This window comes from Hirundo rustica, chromosome 9, assembly GCF_015227805.2.
Source record: "Hirundo rustica isolate bHirRus1 chromosome 9, bHirRus1.pri.v3, whole genome shotgun sequence".
NCBI lineage: Eukaryota > Metazoa > Chordata > Aves > Passeriformes > Hirundinidae > Hirundo > Hirundo rustica.
The window spans coordinates 27,308,792-27,327,983 of record NC_053458.1 but is presented as its reverse complement, the minus strand read 5'-3'; the positions used below and the strand labels follow the sequence as shown (position 1 = coordinate 27,327,983).

Genomic DNA, 19,192 nt, shown 5'->3' with positions numbered 1-19,192 from the left:
AAAATACAAGTGTTTATCCTGCTTGAAAATACAAGTGTTTATCCTGCTTGAAAATACAATACCAGTCTGGACAGCGATATGGAGTTTTGTTGAGGGCATTCTAGGATCACATAAGTGTAAAAGATCAGGAAGTAGAAAAAAAGATGAGAGAGAGAAACTGTTTGTACTTTAAGTAAATGAGCCGTACTTGTAAACTGGAGGGGAAGAGAGATATCACATACTGCTGGTGGGAAGTGGCTGAATTTTGATAAGAAGAGGAAGCAAGTAAAGACAACGGTGTGTGGTCTAAGTGGAAATAATCTGATCAGAGAGAGAAGGAAGATCATGTGCTTTGCTCTCCAGGCTGATAAAGGTTTTGATTTGATTTTTAGCAGTTCATATTTTAAAGAGTCTTTTTTCTTTTTGTCAGATTATGTCTACTTCGAAAATTCTTCAAGTAACCCCTATTTGATACGAAGAATAGAAGAGCTCAATAAGGTAAACATTTTTTTCCATCAAGTCTTTGAAGTTAATTGAATTTATGATCTGCTTGATTTGATTAAAATCAAAACAATTCTTTAGTAGTTCTCTGGTAATTAGAAGCTTAAAAATACATCTGTTCTCTGGTAATTTTCTGGAATGCTTTAAGACCTTTTGTTCTCCTTTGGTATGAAAGGAGTTAGTGTCAATGGTATGTCGTTCTCAAATTCCCACCTTTGGGGCTAGAGGTTTCTGCAGTTCTTCACTTCCATGCCAGGATCACTGGATATGAAGAAAATACAAGTTTGCTTAGAGGATGGAGAGCTTTAATTTGATTTTTCTGGTGGGAGACTCTTGCTCAGGAGAAAGGTTTGCAGCTGTGATCTGCTTGCTCAGACTTTGTCTTTGCCGATTGTCCTCTTGGGCCAGTGAACTCTTTCATCTGCCAAATTCCCTTTCAATGGATCGAACAGGGAAACATGATGGCTTCTGTGTGGGAAGCCAGCTGAAGTTCTCAGCGATGAAATTTGACCTGATTGAGAGGGGAAGCCATTAGCTGTATCCTAAACATACCTCGTGTACAGGTTTAATATTGACATTATGGCAGCCCATACAGAAGGAATTTAACATTGCTGCTTTGGATGTGGGTGTACATTAACTGTCTGATATCAGGTATTTTTCTTCAGCCGCCAGTCACGGAAGAGCCTGTAGTTCTCAGACAGTTACTTGGAGAGAAAATATACCAATTTTCCTGAGCAATAAAGAATCTGAATGTTAGGACTTCCTTGGTAACCCCATGGAGGTCTTTCACAGAAATACCTTTAGGTCTCTTTTGCCTTAAAGAAACATGAGTGAATTCTTAAAATGTTCCCAGTGGATCCCTATCTGTGAGATATTACTGTCTGTATTCTACCCGTTAATAGGGTGCAGGTTTGTTGATCACTTTCCAGGAAAGTGTTGTTTCCCCCTCTTATTGTTCCTTTTCATTCTTCCCCTCACCTTTAAAAAAATATGAATTTTCAACTTGGATCCCCTATCTTGGTGCAACTCTTCCTTGAGCTGTGATTTCTCTGACCTACGCTTTAAAATGGGTCTTTCAGGTGGAAATGAATCCTAGCTCTTCTATTTCCTTTTTAACTGAGTGTAAATGAAATTTTGACAATTAAATAAATCAGATAAATTTACATGGAAGCTGTCTGTGTTTGAATGAGATGCTTCCTGCCTTTGTACTTTTGTTTCTCAGAATTTAAAAGTTCTGAATTATTTACCAGAAAAGGGCAGAAATTCTGAGACACTACCAAAAACTTTTGGGAAGCAAGGGAAATATCGGTGCGTGTATGTGGTGTCTGGTTTTGGGTTTTTTTTTTTAGATTTGTGTTAGGAAAACTGGTATTATAAAAGTTGAAACTTTTCCTTCATTCACATCTCAGCAATGAGCATGCACATCAATTTAGATTGTTTCCTTGTTGACGTATTACTGGTTGTCTAACCTTTTTTTCAGACTTCATAGCAGGCAGTTTGTATCTTTTACTTTCTGGATCTGTGCCTTCATTATGGTTTTCAAAGAGTCTTCAGTAGTAGGATACAACTCTCAAGTTACTTTTGTATTATTTGATTTATTTTAGAGATAGTAAACTGGCTCGGGCTGTTACAAATCGGTAGGTTTATTTCCCCTAGAGTTTGTAAAAAGCCACTTGCACTGTTTGACAGGTGCCATCTACCATTAGATGTCCTATCTCATTTTAAGAGTTTTAAGTAAATAATCTTTCAAAAATTCTGACATTTTTCATATATTGTCACAGGAATAGTTTATTGTCTGGTGCAGCTTCTTTGGTTCTCTTTCTATAATGATTTTTTTGTGTGTTGGTCATTGTTTAGCTTACCAGTGCTGTCAGAGAATCTCATGTCGTTTTTTTTGCAAAAGTAGTAATGGCTGGGTTCTTTCTTGCCTTCCTACTGCCCTGCAGAGTTTGAAGAACAGCCTAGATCTGAATTCTGTAATTTTTCACAGGCTTTTTATTAGGTTTTTAAAGATTTATTTGAATATTACTTAATATAGGCATCACCTCAAAAATAGCAAAGTGGCTGGTAATATGCTGCAATGGCAGGTAAGTTTGTTTGTCTCCCCTTAAAACATCTGCAACTTAAAAGTGGTGATTGCACAGGAACCATTAGGAGGGCAGGGCCAAACTGCCTGGAATTTCCCTCCCCTGGAATGGATCATGCTGGAGTTTGTGTGTCAGATAATATGTGCAGCTGGAGGTGCTGAAAGCAGACGCTGTGTAGCTCTTGTGCAAAATTCCCGATCATTTATGAAGTCCCTGGTTCAGAGTGAGCAGTTCTGCTCTTGGTTAGTGGTCAGTTTTTCCTTCTGTTCCCTGTTTCAGACTGCCAATGGAAACGTGGAAGCGAAGGTGGTGTGTTTCTACAGGAGGAGAGACATCTCAAGCACGCTCATTGTACTGGCAGACAAACATGCAAGTAAGCTGCTTTGTGTTCAAATGACATTGCTTCTGCACAAAGCTGTCAAACCTGGGGACAACTTTGATATTTCAGCTATCAGTATCTTAAATGTGGTTTTTTTTCTGTAGTCATCTTTAGCAATTTGCGTTACTTGTTTGGCTGACAATTTTTTTTGTTTTCCCCCTATCTTAAACCTTTTAATTGGTTTGTGCATGGTTTGATTTTGGTGGGGGCAAGACAGAAGTTTTTAGTTAGGGCTGAGTAAAGACATCGTATTTGCTCCACAGAAATAATTTTTTTTTAAATTTTTTGGGTGAGAGAAAGTATTCTCCCTGTTAATATCAACTTTCATGAATTATTTGGTTTGGTTTTGTATATTAAAAAAACCCCTCAAACATTATTTGAGTGAATCAAGTGGAATGATTATGGGAAAGCAACTTGAAACATGGCCAGCTTGAAACCTGACTAACAGGATTTCTCTTTAAATTTCAATATTAATAATATTTCATGTAGTGACACAGCTTTTGTCTGAACATGCTCAGCAAATACACTTTGAAAAAAACAATTTGAGAATTCAAAATCACTATTTTGAATACTTAAAGCCCTTTTTTGTTGGGGAGCAAGTGGAGTAACTAAACTGTTGTTCTCTTGTGAACAGCAGTGTGTGTGTGAGGTGTAGCTGTTCAGATTGCTTGAAATTTAGCAAAAAGCATGGACAGTCTTACGAATCTTTGTAATTCAGGGCACATCACATATAAATGAGAGAGAAGCAATCAGATATGGGCATGTCAGAACTGTGATTTAGCTGGCAAGCATCACTGTTCTTTATTGTGCTTCTTGGTGTGTGTATCAATAGAGTGATCCGGGGGTTGATTCAATCAGATACTCAGTTTTAGCAACGAATATAATGGCTTGTTGTGTTCTCACTGCTTTAATGCTGTTGGGGAAAAGATGCAGCAAAATGAGTCCCTTATTGATAAATTTGAGTATTTGCTGTTGTAGTCTGTCCAAATGATCCCTCCATTGCAGCCATACCTTGAAAAGAGATCATGGTGTTGAGAGGACAGTTTGCTGTGCCACAGAACTGTGATGGCAGGCAAAGCTTTTTTGAGATCCCTTCAGTGCAGCAGTATTTATTTTATTTGAGGATCCTGAAGCTCAGTAGGAGCTCCACCATAAACAACATAGCTATTGATTCCTTCATCTGTGTCTCACTTCACTGGGTTCAGTAAAGGAAGCAGGTGGGAAGGATTCACAGAAACACATATCTGAGAATGAAAATCAAAAATATTTGAACCCACATAAATGCTCTTTGAACCTGCAAGTGCTGATTTCTCTTCATGATAAGAAATCTAAGTGTGGTTTTGTTTGGTTGTTTTTTTTTTTTTAATACGAACAAATGATTCATTGTTCATACGTGTTGTTTGAAAGGTGGGAAAATTCTTCTATAGCAAAATCCTATTAATAGAGTGACCAGAGACAAGTGAGTCTGCCTCTTAGAGTAAATTTCATTAGTAACTAGCATTTTCTCCAGTATCTTTCTTTCTGGTGCAGAATAAAATTGGTACTGAATGACTTTCATTTATTTAGATAGATGTTCTGCTCTGTGGTTTCTGTTCTTCATAAGAAAGGAGAAGAGAGAAAAATTAAGCTTTTTGGACAGCCATTAGTTCTTTACTCTGAAAAAAGAATCAGTATCCTGCATGATATAACAGAATTAAATTTTGTAGATGTTAAGGTTCTAGTACAGATATTCCACACTGTCAGTGACTTTGGGTTCATTTCCATAAAGTCTCCTGTTGCCTCATTTTGATGCATTTGCAGTAGATGTACGTGTCTGCATCGCTGATCTTTTAACTGCCTTTGTTCAGCTGATTAATGGAGCTTTCTGACTGCAGACATTTCTGGATTCACAGAGTCTTCTGTTTAAGATGCCTTTATTTTAGACCTACTGTTGAGATCAGTGCAGTGAGTGAGCTAAGCAATGGGGAGATACAGCCAGGGCCTAAATGGAAAAATTGTATGGATATTTTGATATTTTTTGACTCTTCCAATAAAGGAAGGAAAAAGATGTAATTGTAAAATTAATGTTTTGAAGTTAAAAAAAATTAAAAAAGCCACTTTAGGTTGGATGATCCATCAGATATCTGAAACAGGCGAGTCTGAAATGTCTTTTCTCATAAGTCTGTATACGGAGAAATGTGTTGGAAGCACCTTATTCTGTAGTTGGTGACTATAAATTAGCACCTGATGTATGTAACCTGATTCTTGGATTTGATCTGTGATCTTGCTATTTTTATCATATGATGTAAAGCTTGTCTGGGCTGTCCTATAAATCTTTCAGCCTTATGATGTCTTCCTTACATTGTTAGTGCTTTTTATTCATAAGCCTCTTTAATCACCTCACAAATTATTCTAGGGAATTTCTCCAACTGTTTCTGAAATGAACTTGCTTCACCAGTAAGACACAGTTTTAAGTTCTTGCTGAGAGACTTTAAAACAAGATTTCTCTTTAAATTTCCATATTAATAATGTTTCTTGTAGTGACACAGCTTTTGTCTGAACATGCTCAACAAATACACTTCGCAAACAGAATTTGAGAATTCAAAATCACTATTTTGAATACTTACAGCCTTTTTGTTGGGAAGCAAGTGGAGTAACTAAACTGTTTTTCTCTGGTAAACAACGGAGTGTGTGAAGAGAGATGGAAAAGATACTTCACTCCTCGACCTGTTGTTGGATGCTGTCACTATGTGTTTTCTTTATATAATGTCTTACACAGTTTTTTATAATTATTTAAATATTTGCAGCGATGACTGACCAGTTGGTAGTGGTTGGGGAATTGACTTAGTGCTGTCTGGATTGGCAGATTTATGGTTGGTTTTCAGCAGGTGCTCTCTGGCACACGTGGCAGCTTGGTGTTGGAAGTGCCAAAGCTTCTGAAAATAAATTTTTTGCATGATACCGGTGTGCCTAAAGAGGTAGGGAATTTAATTGAGAATTTTTTTTACATTTTAAATAACACCAGTCTAAATGAAGTTTGACAATAGCTTCCTGAATTAGCTCTTTTTGTTTCTTTCATTTTATTCTCCTCTATTTTCTCCTACCACACATGCAGACTTAAGAGGAGTCCAGTTCATATATCCACCAATGGCACAGTGGCTCAGTTGTTGCTGAGAGGAGGGAACTGTGGTTTTTCTCTTTGGGAGTGGTGTGATGAGGGAAGAATAAAGTGTCCAAAGGAGTGTCTGTTTGCTCCCTGAAATAGTGGCTGTGGCCTCAAGAGGTGATCACCAGAACTTTGTGGCAGGGGATCCACATTGATAATGTCCAAACTCCTTCTGAAGTGTCAGGGTGTAAGGATTTCTGCCTGGTAGAACTTCCTCTATGTTTTCTACAGCTACAAGTCACTATCTGAATTTTTGGTAGAGAAAAAAGGAATAAGACTACAGCTTCATACAAACCATTTGAAACTGAACCTGGGAGAAGGAACCTGGTGTTGTATTTTAATTTATTCAAATGCAGCATTTCTAGAATGTTCCTCCAAGGTCTTTAGTTAAGCTGTTAAAGCAGGCAGTGTTGGCAGCTTCCTTTGCTGCTGAAGGAGCTATTGTGCAGGTCACTTACATGGGTTTTACTTTTTGTTTACATTTGTTTCCCAATGATTTGGCCCCACTCTTTATTCTTTACCTTAGTTTGTTAGTTATAACCATGCTAACTAATTCTTCTGTTACTGCAGACTGTTTCCCAAGCTGGTAAACCTTGGGGGCTCTCTAAACCTGATTTCTGTGTCTTGTTTACCTTTGTGCCTTTCTGAATACTGTCATTGGCTACTTGTATGACACCCCTAATGCAGAGAAGGAGCTGCTGCTTTCTGCTTTTGATGCTCTGGAGTGCCCAATCTGATCTATAGCAAATTGCTATTCTTTCTCGTGCCTAGCAAATATTGATGTTTAATTTCACATCTCACACACCCAGTCATTTTAAATTACAATGACTGCCTCCTGGGTTTCTCCTGCCAACTCAAAGTTTACTCTTTCTAATTATTTTCCCTGTATATGTTAGCTTTCACACAAGTCTTGCTGTTTGTGCCTAATCTGCCTATCTCTTGTTCCCAATAGAAGTCATCTTCAAGCTTTGTTAATGTGCTATTAATGATTCTGCCATTAAATATCAAATAATACTTAATCTAATACACTTCTTGCAGCATTCCACTGGCTACCGCTGCATAGCTGATATATTACTGTTTGTATTAAGATTAAATGTTTAGTTTCAAATCTGCACAGGCACATCTATCAAGCAGAAAGATTAATTTTGAAATAAGGCTTTATGAGAGCACTGAAGTCCCAATGTACTGCACCTCGTGTATTCCCATACCACTTATTCCACACTACTGTAAAAAATGCAGGCAAATCTTTCTGAAAAGATTTCTTGGATGTCTTATAAATATATTTCTATTTTTAAAAACTTTTTTTTTTTTTTTTCCCTCTGAGGTCACTGTTCTTGATGGTGGCGTTTGGTGCAGTTAGTGTGAGTGGGTGAGCTGTGGGAAGGTGAAATGCAGTCATGTCAGACTTGTCCTGGGGCTGGGACAGCCCCTGTTGTGGTTCATAGTCTGACTTAGCCTGTGCTGTCTGGGTGAGGTGTCAGTGGGCTCTGAGGTGTCACTGGGTGCTTTTTGTCCAAGCAGCTTTTGCTTGACCCCAGTGAGGGAGAGGTTCCTGTTCCAGATCCAGACCTTCTCTCCTCCATCCCTTGGTTCCCAGTGCATTGGTCAGGTCTGTTTTTTTTTTTAATGCTAAATCATGGCTGTGAAAGAGGAGGGACAGTGTTCATATAGGTTTGTTTGTTATTTCTTGGAATGTTTCTACCTCTGTCTGGGAGTGCTGTGACAGTTTTACTGCTGTGTGTGAGGGAGTTGTTTGTCACCTCTAGAAATGTCTGTCTGTTTTTAAGAAATGTATTGTGCTTTTTGGTTTTGAGAGGCTGTTCATAGCAGAGTTGCCATAAGAACATGTATGTTCTCCACCTTCTGTATTTTATTACAAAAGCAAGGCACTAAAATTAAATACTACTTGGTAGTCAAGCCTACCTGAAGGGATGCAGTCCCTGGGATTAATTTGATTGTGCTGAGTGCTTTCATTTTGTCTGTAGATTTCATTGGCACGAAGGGGTTGACATACTTTTTAGAAAAATCTAATTTCTAAAAGCTGTAGGCCATCAAATATACTGAAGATACTAAGTATTTTAGGTTGCTCCTTGTATTTTCCCTACATTACACAGTGCTCTACTGTCATTTCCAAAAGCTGCTGTAACTACAAGCATGAATTCCCTTTTCCTTTGTGCATCCTTCAATTTTCAGGCAAACGAGCTTGGAACTTGCTGGATTGTTCGTGAATTGCTACTGGTATATTTAGTGTAGGATAGCAATCACAATATTAATTTTCAACTGAAACAGAATCCACTTCAGTAAATAAATTGCAGACCCATGAAAGTGTGCAACAAATGTAAATTTGGTGCTCAAGTTCCCAGGAAAATATTAAAACTTAAGTACATGCTGCTGTATGGTTAACAGCTCATGTGGTGTAGCAGCTATTGCATCTTGAAGTCTGGTTTAATTATGATGCTCTTCTTTTCTTTCCTTGCTGGAGCAGCCTACCTGACAGGCAAATGAACTGCAGGTCTTTTTTTCAGGGCAGTAAAACGGTGATAAATTGTGGGCAACCTGAAGGGTACATAATTTTTTGTCACCACCTTTGAAATAATGGTGGTCTATTTAAAACGAAATGCAATTTTTGTGTTTTATAAAATGGAGATGTTTGCTTTATTTTTGGGATAACTGTGGGGATTTTAGTTAACGAATCTTAAGAGTATATAAATCATAACTGTTCCTGTATGTGTTTCTCACTAGAAATGTTTTTTGGCAACAACTGTTGAATTAAGCTGCAGGCATAAGGCTGCTCTTTGAGAGTAATGCTGCTGTAAAATTAGATTTTTACGATTCATGCATGAGGCTTTACAGCTCATTCTACTACAGTCTGGGAAACTTTGCCTGTGGTTTTGTAAAATGCGAGTAACTGCATTAATTTCTTAGAGAAGGGAAAAGTGTGATCTCTTCTTTCTCAGTCATTCATCATGGAGGATCGTTGGAGTTTTTTTCTTGGAGTATTTTGCCCTTTACAGTTTTAACTGGTAAAACTGGCAGGATACTTCTTAACAAACACAAAACATACGATTTATTTCTTAAAAGAAAGGTGCTTGAAGATGTTTGGGATCAGTTGCGTGTCAGCGTGGGTGGGATTTCATGCATTTACTTCGGTGCGTGTTTGAGAGCTGGTTGCATGGAGATTGGCTAGCTCCAAGGCAGGGATGGTGGATCCAGGCTGCTGCAATGCAGGAGCGTTGCAGTTGGATGTGTGTGGTGTGTTAGGCTAAGGAGGATGGCAGGAGTGGCCTCAGGCACTTGGTTACATTCCAGTTAATCTTGTGGCTGTGGTTGGGGTGAGGAGAGTACAAAATAACAGGAATTAAATAAACTGCCCTTTCCAGTGGGTGTTTCCTGTAGAAGCTGTAAAAGCTGGGAAGGGACAGTATGATGTCCTGAAAGAGGAGTAGGGTTTACAATAACTGGTGCCTGGCAAAGAGAAAAGACTTCACTTTGCCTCGCTCATTGTGTGTCTGCTTTTGCCTGATGAATCTGGTGCACTGAAAGCTCCTCTGTCTCCACAGAACTTCTGTGTTGGTAGCAAATATGTGTGACTTTCAGCTTGGTGGGAGCTGTGTCTGCCTGGGATGATTTGATGGTGGTGGTGAATAAATACAGTTCACAGGCATTGTTTCAAGGATCTGTACTAATTATGTAATTGTTCAATTGGCCAAAATGTTACATTTAGTCTGATTAAAGTTTGTTATTAAGCAAAGGTTTTGGAGCAGGTCATTCTGACTTGCTCAAAGTCGATGCTTGTCTTGTTCTTGATCAATTTTGTCTCCTTATGACTAGGAGAAATGGAAGAAGAAATGGAAAATCCAGAAATGGTTGATTTACCAGAGAAACAGAAGCATCAGCTACGACATCGTGAGTTGTTTCTCTCACGACAGCTGGAATCTCTTCCAGCCACACACATTAGGTAATGACTGATTTCTTCCATTTTATTGAAAAATCACACAGCATTGTTATTTTTCAAGTACTCTTCAGTGTAAGATCAAGTTCTGTGTACAACTTCAGTAATACCATCTTGTGAATCACATGAGCATTTAAGATGTTTTTTTTTCATGAGACATGTTTCTCTTTTTTTAGAGGCAAATGCAGCGTTACTCTGTTAAATGAGACAGAATCCCTTAAATCGTATCTGGAACGGGAGGTAGGAACCATTTTGTGCTTATAAAGCTTGAACAATTTATTCTGGCACAGTTTAGGTTTGGTGCCTATTTGCAAGTTTTCTAAAAAGAATTCTTTCATTTCTGCATGTACTGGGCATTGACAGTGGGAAGCTTTAGGCTCTGTACAGTCTTCATTTTGCATAAAACTTTGTGGTTCTGGGGGCCAGACCTTGTGATTACATCCCTGTGTGACAGTGACCTGCCTTTCCTTCTGTAAAGAGAGCCCAGTTTGCTCATTGTGGCAGGGCTGGGAGTTCCAACCTGGAGGCTGATGCTCTGGGAGATGCAGTAACTGTAGAGGAAAAGAGGAAGCCAGCTAGCTGTGCTTCTCTATATTAGCTTTGTCCTGAAATCACACAGATTTATGTTAATGTGCTTTAAGCTTGATCTTGCCTCAGATTTTTGAGGAGCTTAGTTTCCTGGTTTTTGAGTTCACTGTTCAAAATACTTATTTGGAGTCCTTCATATGCCACCACTGACACTTAAATCCTTGAATAATTGCTTGTGAGGTGACATCTGACAGAAATTTACCCAGTCTGTCTCTTTAAAGGTATCTCAGACCACACACTTGAAACTGAATTGCCTTGTACAGTTAAACACCATTCAGAATGTAAATACTGGTCTTTACTTTTTCAGGCATTTTGTGATTTTAAAAAATTACTGTTGTGGTTTTTTAAAAAGTTTTATTTCTAGACCTTTAATTGTGGCTAAACCTCTGGCTGCCAGCTGGGTTAGAGAGTCTTGGAATCTGACAATCTGTGAGAAATTTACTGTGGAGATTAGCAAAGAACTTCAGGATATTATTATTTGAACACATCTGCAAGCAAATAATTTGCATTTGAAAACACTGAGATGTTGTACAAAAGAGGAAATCCTGTAATTAAAAACAGTAGGGTGATGGCCATTACTAGCCCTTAAGAAAGGAGAAAATGGGCCATTTTTTGCAAGGAGCATACTACAGTCTCTCTCATAGCTGGGCTTTCTTTTTAAACACTTTTGTAGCTTTCTTCAGTATTTATTTAAGCATAAGATTGGTTTTAATCTGATACTTTAGTTTAAGAGAATTTTAAACAAAACACAGGGATTAAATAGTTGAGTTTCTCTTTGGAATGTGAAACCAAAAAATGTCGGCTCTGCTGAAGGCTGCCAAATGGCAGAGCATCAAACAAGGGACGTGGTATTTCAGCAGTGCTTGTAACCAGCTAGCAGCCCAAGATATGCCAGTTTGAAAGCAAAAGTTAATCAAACTGAAATTATTTCGGGATTTCTAGTACCCAGCTCTTAAGTAGTGTTTGTTCGCAGTTGCTCCCAACATGTTTTTATTACCACTGGTGTTACAGGTAGGTGTGCTGAGACTGAAGGGAGATGCTTTCCTCTAATCATGCAATGCTCAGTTGCAGATGTAGGCACATAAAAAGATTTTTTTTTTCCCCATCCTTTTGAACTTCCAAAATGCAAGATGAGTGATGTGGGTTATTTTTGGAACTGTGCAGGCACTTAAAGATTTCACAAAATGAGAAAGTTCCCTGAATGTGTCCTGTCACTTAGCATGGCATTTTGCTATGGTGTGAACTAACTTGGACAGATGGTAAAGAAATTAAAAGCTCAGGAACACAAATGTGCTTGGGTGGAGGGTAAAGAAATTAAGAAAAGGAGATAGTTGTTGTTGCCCAATGGGTTCCTAACACTGGATGGTTTTTTTTTTTGAACTGTTTCTTCTTTCCCCATGCCTTCTGTTCTTAATCCATCCTTTGCTTTCAAAATGTTTCAGTGTGGTTCCTCTTTTTCTAACATGGCTTCTGTCAGTAAAGCCTAAGCAGTTCTAGGGAATCTGGTATTTGATTTCCTAAATGTTATGACCAGTAAAAGTAGGCTTTCAGCCCAAGACTGTCTGCCTTGAAGCAGGTTAAACATCCAGACAGAAATTTTTAGGGAGATAGTAAGCATAGCAAAATTACATTTTTGTTATCTCAGTTCTCCTCCTCCACCCTCTCTCTGTCGTCTTCCTCAGGAAGATTGCCGTGTTACATTTGGAAAGCAGGCTGAAGGGGACCAGCACCAACTCTTTTACTGTGCCTAGTAAAATTGGGTTTATAGCAGGGGTGAGGAATAGCAGGAGAGAGGGGAAGAAAAACCAAATAGAAAACCTGAATTTTCTATAGACACTTAATTCCCATGGAGATCAAGAGAAGGGCATAGCCAATTATGGTAAAAGTACTAGATTTCCCTATTCTGCAGGAAACTATTTTGAATGTACCATCTATTTTACTGCTCTGCCTGGCTATATCCAGAGGCTTGTGTGAATTTGCCTGCTGAGCAGATGTCTGGCATATCTGTTCCTTTTGGTAGCCCCCTAAAAATAAAATGTTTTCTAGTTAAAATATATCAAATACATGAAAGTAAGTTTGCAAGGTTCAGTGAAGTAACCATTATTTATGTGGTGCACCTTCACTCTGAGCCTGCTTTCTTTCTCCAGTTTCTTGGTGACTTTGGTTCTTGGCTATTAGCTATGAGTGCTTAGGGGCTTGGGTAGGAGAGCTCTGAGCAGATTTATCTGTCTACCAATTGAGAGAGGCAGAAAGTCATGATTCAATTTTAACTCTTGGCAGGTCATGTTATTTTTTTCTGAATGTGTTGGGTGTTTTCAGGGATTTGAAATGAAAAGCCCCTCTCTTTCCTGACTGCTGCAAACCCAGCATACAGTTTGAACAGCACAAATGAGCATGGAGGATTTTGAAGAGCAGTGTTATTTTGTTGTGAACATCACTCTTGTGAAACCCTTGTGAAAAATGGTTCTCATCACGTAGTGGTGTGGTCAGGAGTTCACACATGCTTTAGAGTACACAAGGATCTGGTTTGTTTCTTAGTTTGCATTGGCACTAAGCTGACATGTATTAATGTTTTCAGCAGTCCCACTCAGTCTGCAAGAATGAATCTCATGTCTGTGAGGGAAGATGGCAGTAAGTCAATACCTCTAGGGGTTGCAGTCTCTGTTGGGTTCACACTTGGACCCCCAGACTTCCATCTCTCCTCTGTTGAGGAGGTTCTGGATGAGGAGAAGAGACCAGAGGATTTTCTTTCTTTTGTTCAACCTGATTGATTTGAGACAAAACTGGACAAGACATAAATGGATGACCTAAGACTAATAGAGGTTTTGTAGAGAAAATTCATAGTGATAACCAATAAAAGCAATAGGGCATCTTAACAGTCAAATATCATGGAAGAAGCCCCCTCCACAATGTATGACTTTCCCTTTAGAAAGACTAAAGAAATTGCCTGTGGAATTGATATTCTTTGGGGCCCACTGTGTTGTTACACTGCAGTGTGCTGCATATTTGATGGGCAACCTGCCTGCAAAGCATTAATGTTGTGCTGCATATACTTCATCCTGCAGTCAGGTATTTTGGAGCTGGAACAAATTAAACACTGTATTTATAACCTGGAAGCCTGTGAGACAAAAGCTTCTCCTATGTTGTATTTCCTCAGTGATACATTCTCAAAATATTGCAATATCTTGAGCTTTGAGCGTGTCAGGGAGCAGGAGACCCAGATTTCTTTACATAGATGTAATATAAATGAGTATTCATGTGCTCTGAAGCTGCCTTCTGCCTGCAGGTTGATGTAACTTGACCCTGGTGCCTGGGGGAGTAGGAGTTTCTTCAGAAGTTTCATTTGCTTAGGATGCAATCAAATCTTCTGACCCCAAACCCAACTACAGACAACCCTTCCAGTTGAAGTTCAGATCTCTTCCAGAATTTTTGCCATGTTATTGTGGAAACTCACAGCAGTTCTTCTTTTTCTGTGGCTTTGCATGACAGACTGGGAGACTCTCTTTTCCTTTCCCACCTCTTTGTACAGCTGAACAGGGCTTGAAACTCATGCTGATTTTGTCCTAATTTTGGTTGCATGCTGTTGACACATACAAATATAGGGAAAGGGAAAAATGAGGTGAACATGAAATGAGATGTATTTAAACAGGGTGCCTGCTAGTGCCACAGAAATAAGGGGACAGGGAAAATAAGCCAGAAACCTGAGATGGAAAATGGCACACTGCACATCCTGTTTCTGTTCAGACAGTTCTCCTTCCTGGTGACCATGTTGCTGTGGACAGAGGTTACAAAAGGTCTGTTGTTCCATGTCCTACCAGAGCTCTAATCCTGCCCAGAACTGCATACTATACTTCCATGGGGCATACCTGGTCAATAGCTATAGCTGAGTACTTATCCATGCATAAAAGTTTAATTACTTAAACTGTACAGTTTTAAGTAGTCAAGAATTTTGGCTGTTTTCCTTTCTCTGCCCTGGCAGAACATTCTCATTCTGGAATGCCTTCTTGCTTTAATTTTACACACCCAGGTAGCGGAAGCCAAGCAGCTATTTTAGCCTTTTCCTCATCTACTTGAACAAAAGCAACAAATTAATGGATTGCCACCTGCAGCTAATTACTGCTGCTGCCAAATCTGCTGCCCCTCTCCTAACAAGCAGAAGGGAACGTGGTGGTTTAAGCCAAGATGGTAGCAGGCAAGAAAATGGTCAGTAGTGCATCCCTGTAACAGGGAAAGCTGATCACATCCTGTCTGTATTAGCAGGAATGTAGCCAGCAGATGGAGGGAAGGGTTCATCCCCTCACTTCATCCCTTGTGAGACCACTTGTGTAGGTTTTTATCCAGCTTTGAGCCTTGCAGCATGAGAGGCATTGACAGATTGGAGCACGCCCAGAAGAGGCCACAGGGCTTGTCCAGGGCTTCACGCCTCTGTGGGGTTGCATTGCTCTGGCTGTAACTCTCTGAAGTTATGCTTCAATTTTGTGCTGGTATTTCTGTGTGGGTAGGTCACTGGTGCCTAATCCTTCTGGTTTGGGAGGTGGGAGTTGCATGGGATATGGCAATTTTGTGTTCTGAAGCAGCTGATATGACTAAAAATTGTCTCCTGGCCCTTCGGAGCCTTGCCTGTGCAAGAGAAGCTTTGTTCACTTTGAGAGGCTGTATATTAAGAGAGAGGCTGCTGTTGAGAGCTAACACTTGCAATGTAGAAGAAAGTGGCAGCACTTAAATGGGGCTTTAAAATTGGTGATTCATTTACTTTTTGTTCACCCAATTTAAAAATCTATATATAGGTAATGAAACCTCACTTAAACTGTAAAGACTTGGTAGTATGGTTGCAAAGCTGAAAGTAAAAGCTAATAACACTGTTTACCTTTTTGCTCTTGTTTTATTTTTAGGATTTCTTCTTTTATTCACTAGTGTATGATCCTCAACAAAAGACCCTGCTTGCTGATAAAGGAGAGATTCGAGTTGGAAACAGATACCAGGCAGATATAACAGACTTACTAAAAGAGGGTAATTGCTGTAATTTATTTAAATTGTCAAGAGTTCACGTTGGATGTGGCCACTTCTCTGTGTGAGGCCTGCCTAGGTGTGGGAGATGGTTTCCACTGCCAGGCCATGTGTGCAGTAATGGCTGGATTTGTTGAGGCTGTTGCCCACTGAAGGCAATTAGTTCTCTTGCAAACGGGTCTTTAAATGGGCGTTCGTCCAAATCATAAAAGTTGGTGAAATAAATTGAATTAATGGGCTCTCTCGGAGCTTGCACTCTTTTTATTAAGAGATTGCAGAATTTCCACGGGAAACACAAATTTCCATCACATCTGTAAAGCCTTTTGTGTTTTTAATCGGGCCTCACTTCCCTATAAGAGCCCCTCCCAAATTACTGCCAATTAAATGCTGTCTGCCCTCATCAATTTGCCCATTACTGCCAGGTGCCTTTTCCCTGGAGCCCTCTCCCTATCCCAGTGTTGGCTGCCAGCCTGGACTTCTCACCTACAGAACAGGCAGGAGGAAGAATTTGCTGGCTGGAGCATGTGTTGGGACTTCAGCCTTCCCCCAGTGTTTCATGGAGCAGCGGGGCCATGAGGACACTGGGCTAAGGATGAGGGAGAAGTAGCAGGAACATTTATCAGATAGTAACTAACTTTAGATTTGTCTCTGCACTACCCTACAGATCCAAAAGTGTGTGGAAAAACTGAGAGGGATAGGGAGGGTTGGTATCTAATTGTTCTTTCCTGAGCCCTGGGTAATGCAGAGGGAAAGGTCTATCCATATAAGCTTCTCCTGAGGGAGGGTTGTGACCTGTGTTGGAAAAACCACATCCAATCTGGATGGGCAAAGATGTGGAAGTAATGAGATGCTTCTGTCTTTCCTTAGAAGCTCTGCTGACACTGTTAATCTCATGTTAAAACAGGCAAAATAATGGGTCAGGATTCTTGTTTAATTTGTCTATGGAACCGGTATTTATTCAACAGCTGGGCAAGTCTCCTAAGTGAGGATGAACTAATCTGAAAGGCATCCTATTCCCTCAGTGGGCCAACATGGGACTTCAGAGAAGGATAATCACCAGATGTTTTAATGGAAGCAGGAAGACGAAGGTCTCAGTAGCTCCTGTATTTTACCAGGGTATTCTGGTTTGTCTAGACTTGGGAAAATGAAGAGTGTCTGATGCCATGGTTTCCCCCCTAGAAAGCAGCTGAGATGGGTTGAACCCGCTACTCTTTGCCTGCTCAGAGCAGCTGGGAGTGTGTCTGTTTTCCTGGAACTGCTGCAAGATAAAGGAGGAAGACAGATGAGCTGGGGAAAGAAACTGAAAAGAAACTGTCTAGTTTGGAGAAGGATGCACTCTGTTTCCCATGACATATCCTCTGACACCAGGTTGTGAAAATCTGATTGCCCAATTCAGATGAGCTGTGTTCCTGTGTCTGTCAAGCTAAAATTGTCACATACAAATAAGTGAGTGAAATTTTCACAGTGACCTGTCAGGCAGAGTAACTGAGATAAGCTAACAGTGACATTATTGTGAGATTAAACAAAAATAACCTAGACAGTACTTCTGTTTTAAAAGAGTCATACTAAATACTTCTGATTTCTTTTTCAACCAGGTGAGGATGATGGAAGAGATCAGTCAAAACTTGAAACAAAAGTTTGGGAAGCCTTTAACCCACTAGTAGACAAGCAGATAGACCAGTTCCTGGTGGTAGCACGGTAAGAGCATTTCACCTCTCCTTTGAAGAAGTAAATGTTTGTAACTCTTCCAAGCATTTCTCATGTTCTTTTTTGTTTTATTAGTATGAGTGCTGGTTCTGCTTGCTTGATTCACTTGCTTCATTTTAAGATGAGGTACATTCTACATGCCTTCATGGGAATAGCACAACTTTAGGAACAGCTCCTCAGATTTACACCTTGGTTTCATAAAAGCAAAACAAGTTGCATGTGAAAGCGATCCTGTAATTGGTGGAGTTTTTCCAATGCTTTGGTCAGCATGCAGAAGACTTAGTGAATTAAATTCTTGGCAGTTCTTTGTTCTGTCCATTTACTGCCTTTTTCAAGACCAGTGACACTTTAACATCCATTAATGGTTTGCTAAGAATTCTGGTAGATGCTTTTGATGGGCTGAGGTTACTTTCTAATGCCTAGATTCCAAGAGGTAGGCACAATTCAAATCTGTACTGATGTTTTTATTTAAGCCCAAAGCAACCTTTGTTGATCCACTCTTGTTTTTTGAAAGGTTCTTGAACTAATTCCTTGGTATCCATTTCTATCAACAGAAGCCTGTATTAAATTTTAAGCTCTCATAGCAGTTGGTGACTGAATAATTTAGGGTAAAAAATATGCAGGTAACACTGTCTAAATTCTCTGTGTTTTAGGTGGTACCTTTCTAGATGAACCGTGGTTCTATCTGCCCTTTTTTTTTTTTCTCCCTCTTGGGTTTTCATGTGGATTGGTTTGTAGTGGCTGTGGAGCTGCTTTGTGATGGGCATTTCCACCTTGTGTAGGCTTCTGGTGGCAGAGCTGGTTTTAGTGCTTCTTTCTGGCAGTTCAGTGCTGCCCACTGGGTTTGCTGCTGCAAGGTGCGGGCTGTAATGAGAATCGCTGCAAAGAGGAGTACAGGAATTGCTTCTGTTCAGAATCAGCAAAGCATTCCAGTTTATAATTAGTTCACACACACAAACAAAAGTATCAGTTCAGCTAGAGCTGGGCACGGGGGAGTTGTGGGGCAGGGATGGGGAGAGTGACTGGGAGGCTGGGAAGAGGACAAAGTGTGAATCGCCACAGACACTTGGCTGGGGGAGGCTCGTTTGGACTTTGGCCAAAATTTGATGTTTGGTGACAACTACTGCTCATTTACCTTTCCTACTCCTGCACTGTTTGGCTGTAGTATGTTCCTCAGTGCTTTCAGCTGCTTTGGGGAAGTGACCTGGGTGGAGGGGGAAGAACACAACTTGCTTTTTTTGTTGTTGTACTTGCTCAGAGGAGTTCAGCTCCAGTTCACTGTGCAGGAGCATGAGTGTTTCACCCATGTGATGTAGCAAGCAGGCAGGGGAGTAGGAGTTTTGAGAACCAATGCTTGTTACAGGTTTCTCCAGCTAATTTCTTTAGGAATAAGATGGAGAACATGGGACTTGTGGTCTCAGATGCAGAAATGATGATTTGTGTAATATTTGAGAATTGCTGTGTTATGCAGGCTTTATGATATGTATTATACAATGTTGTAAAATAATATTGTTTCTAAACTTCTAGGAAAACGCTTGCATTGCTGTGTTTTTTGTCTGATCTTGGCATCTTTCTGTACCTTTGGACAGTGCGGCACTGCTCTCACCATTGTGGAAGAGACTATTGTCATTCATAAAGCTTGCTTGTGCTGTGTTCCTGTTGTAGCTCTAGTCTGTTGGGAGATAAAGGATAAGAAAGTAGCTCAGAACTCCCCATTGGTGACCCTTGAGTCTTTCTCCATTTTTCTCTCCCATGCCTAAGCCTCTTCAGTCGTATGAACTAAGTAAAGTGTTCAGAATAACAAACTACATTTGGAGGGAATGGTCTCTGGCTCAGAATGAATGCCA

The 19,192-nt window shown here is 39.9% G+C and overlaps 1 protein-coding gene across 5 annotated transcripts in view; it reads left to right on the top strand.

Annotated features, from left to right (window-relative positions):
* MTA1 (metastasis associated 1) overlaps positions 1-19,192 on the top strand; it is a 75,163-nt gene that overhangs the window by 14,313 nt on the left and 41,658 nt on the right. For all 5 annotated transcript variants that reach the window (XM_040072632.1, XM_040072631.1, XM_040072630.1 and 2 more), the window contains exons 2-7: positions 410-477; positions 2,847-2,940; positions 9,923-10,049; positions 10,220-10,283; positions 15,524-15,641; positions 17,234-17,336. In XM_040072632.1, coding sequence (XP_039928566.1) covers positions 410-477; positions 2,847-2,940; positions 9,923-10,049; positions 10,220-10,283; positions 15,524-15,641; positions 17,234-17,336 — 574 coding nt within the window. The remainder of the gene's footprint in view (positions 1-409; positions 478-2,846; positions 2,941-9,922; positions 10,050-10,219; positions 10,284-15,523; positions 15,642-17,233; positions 17,337-19,192) is intronic.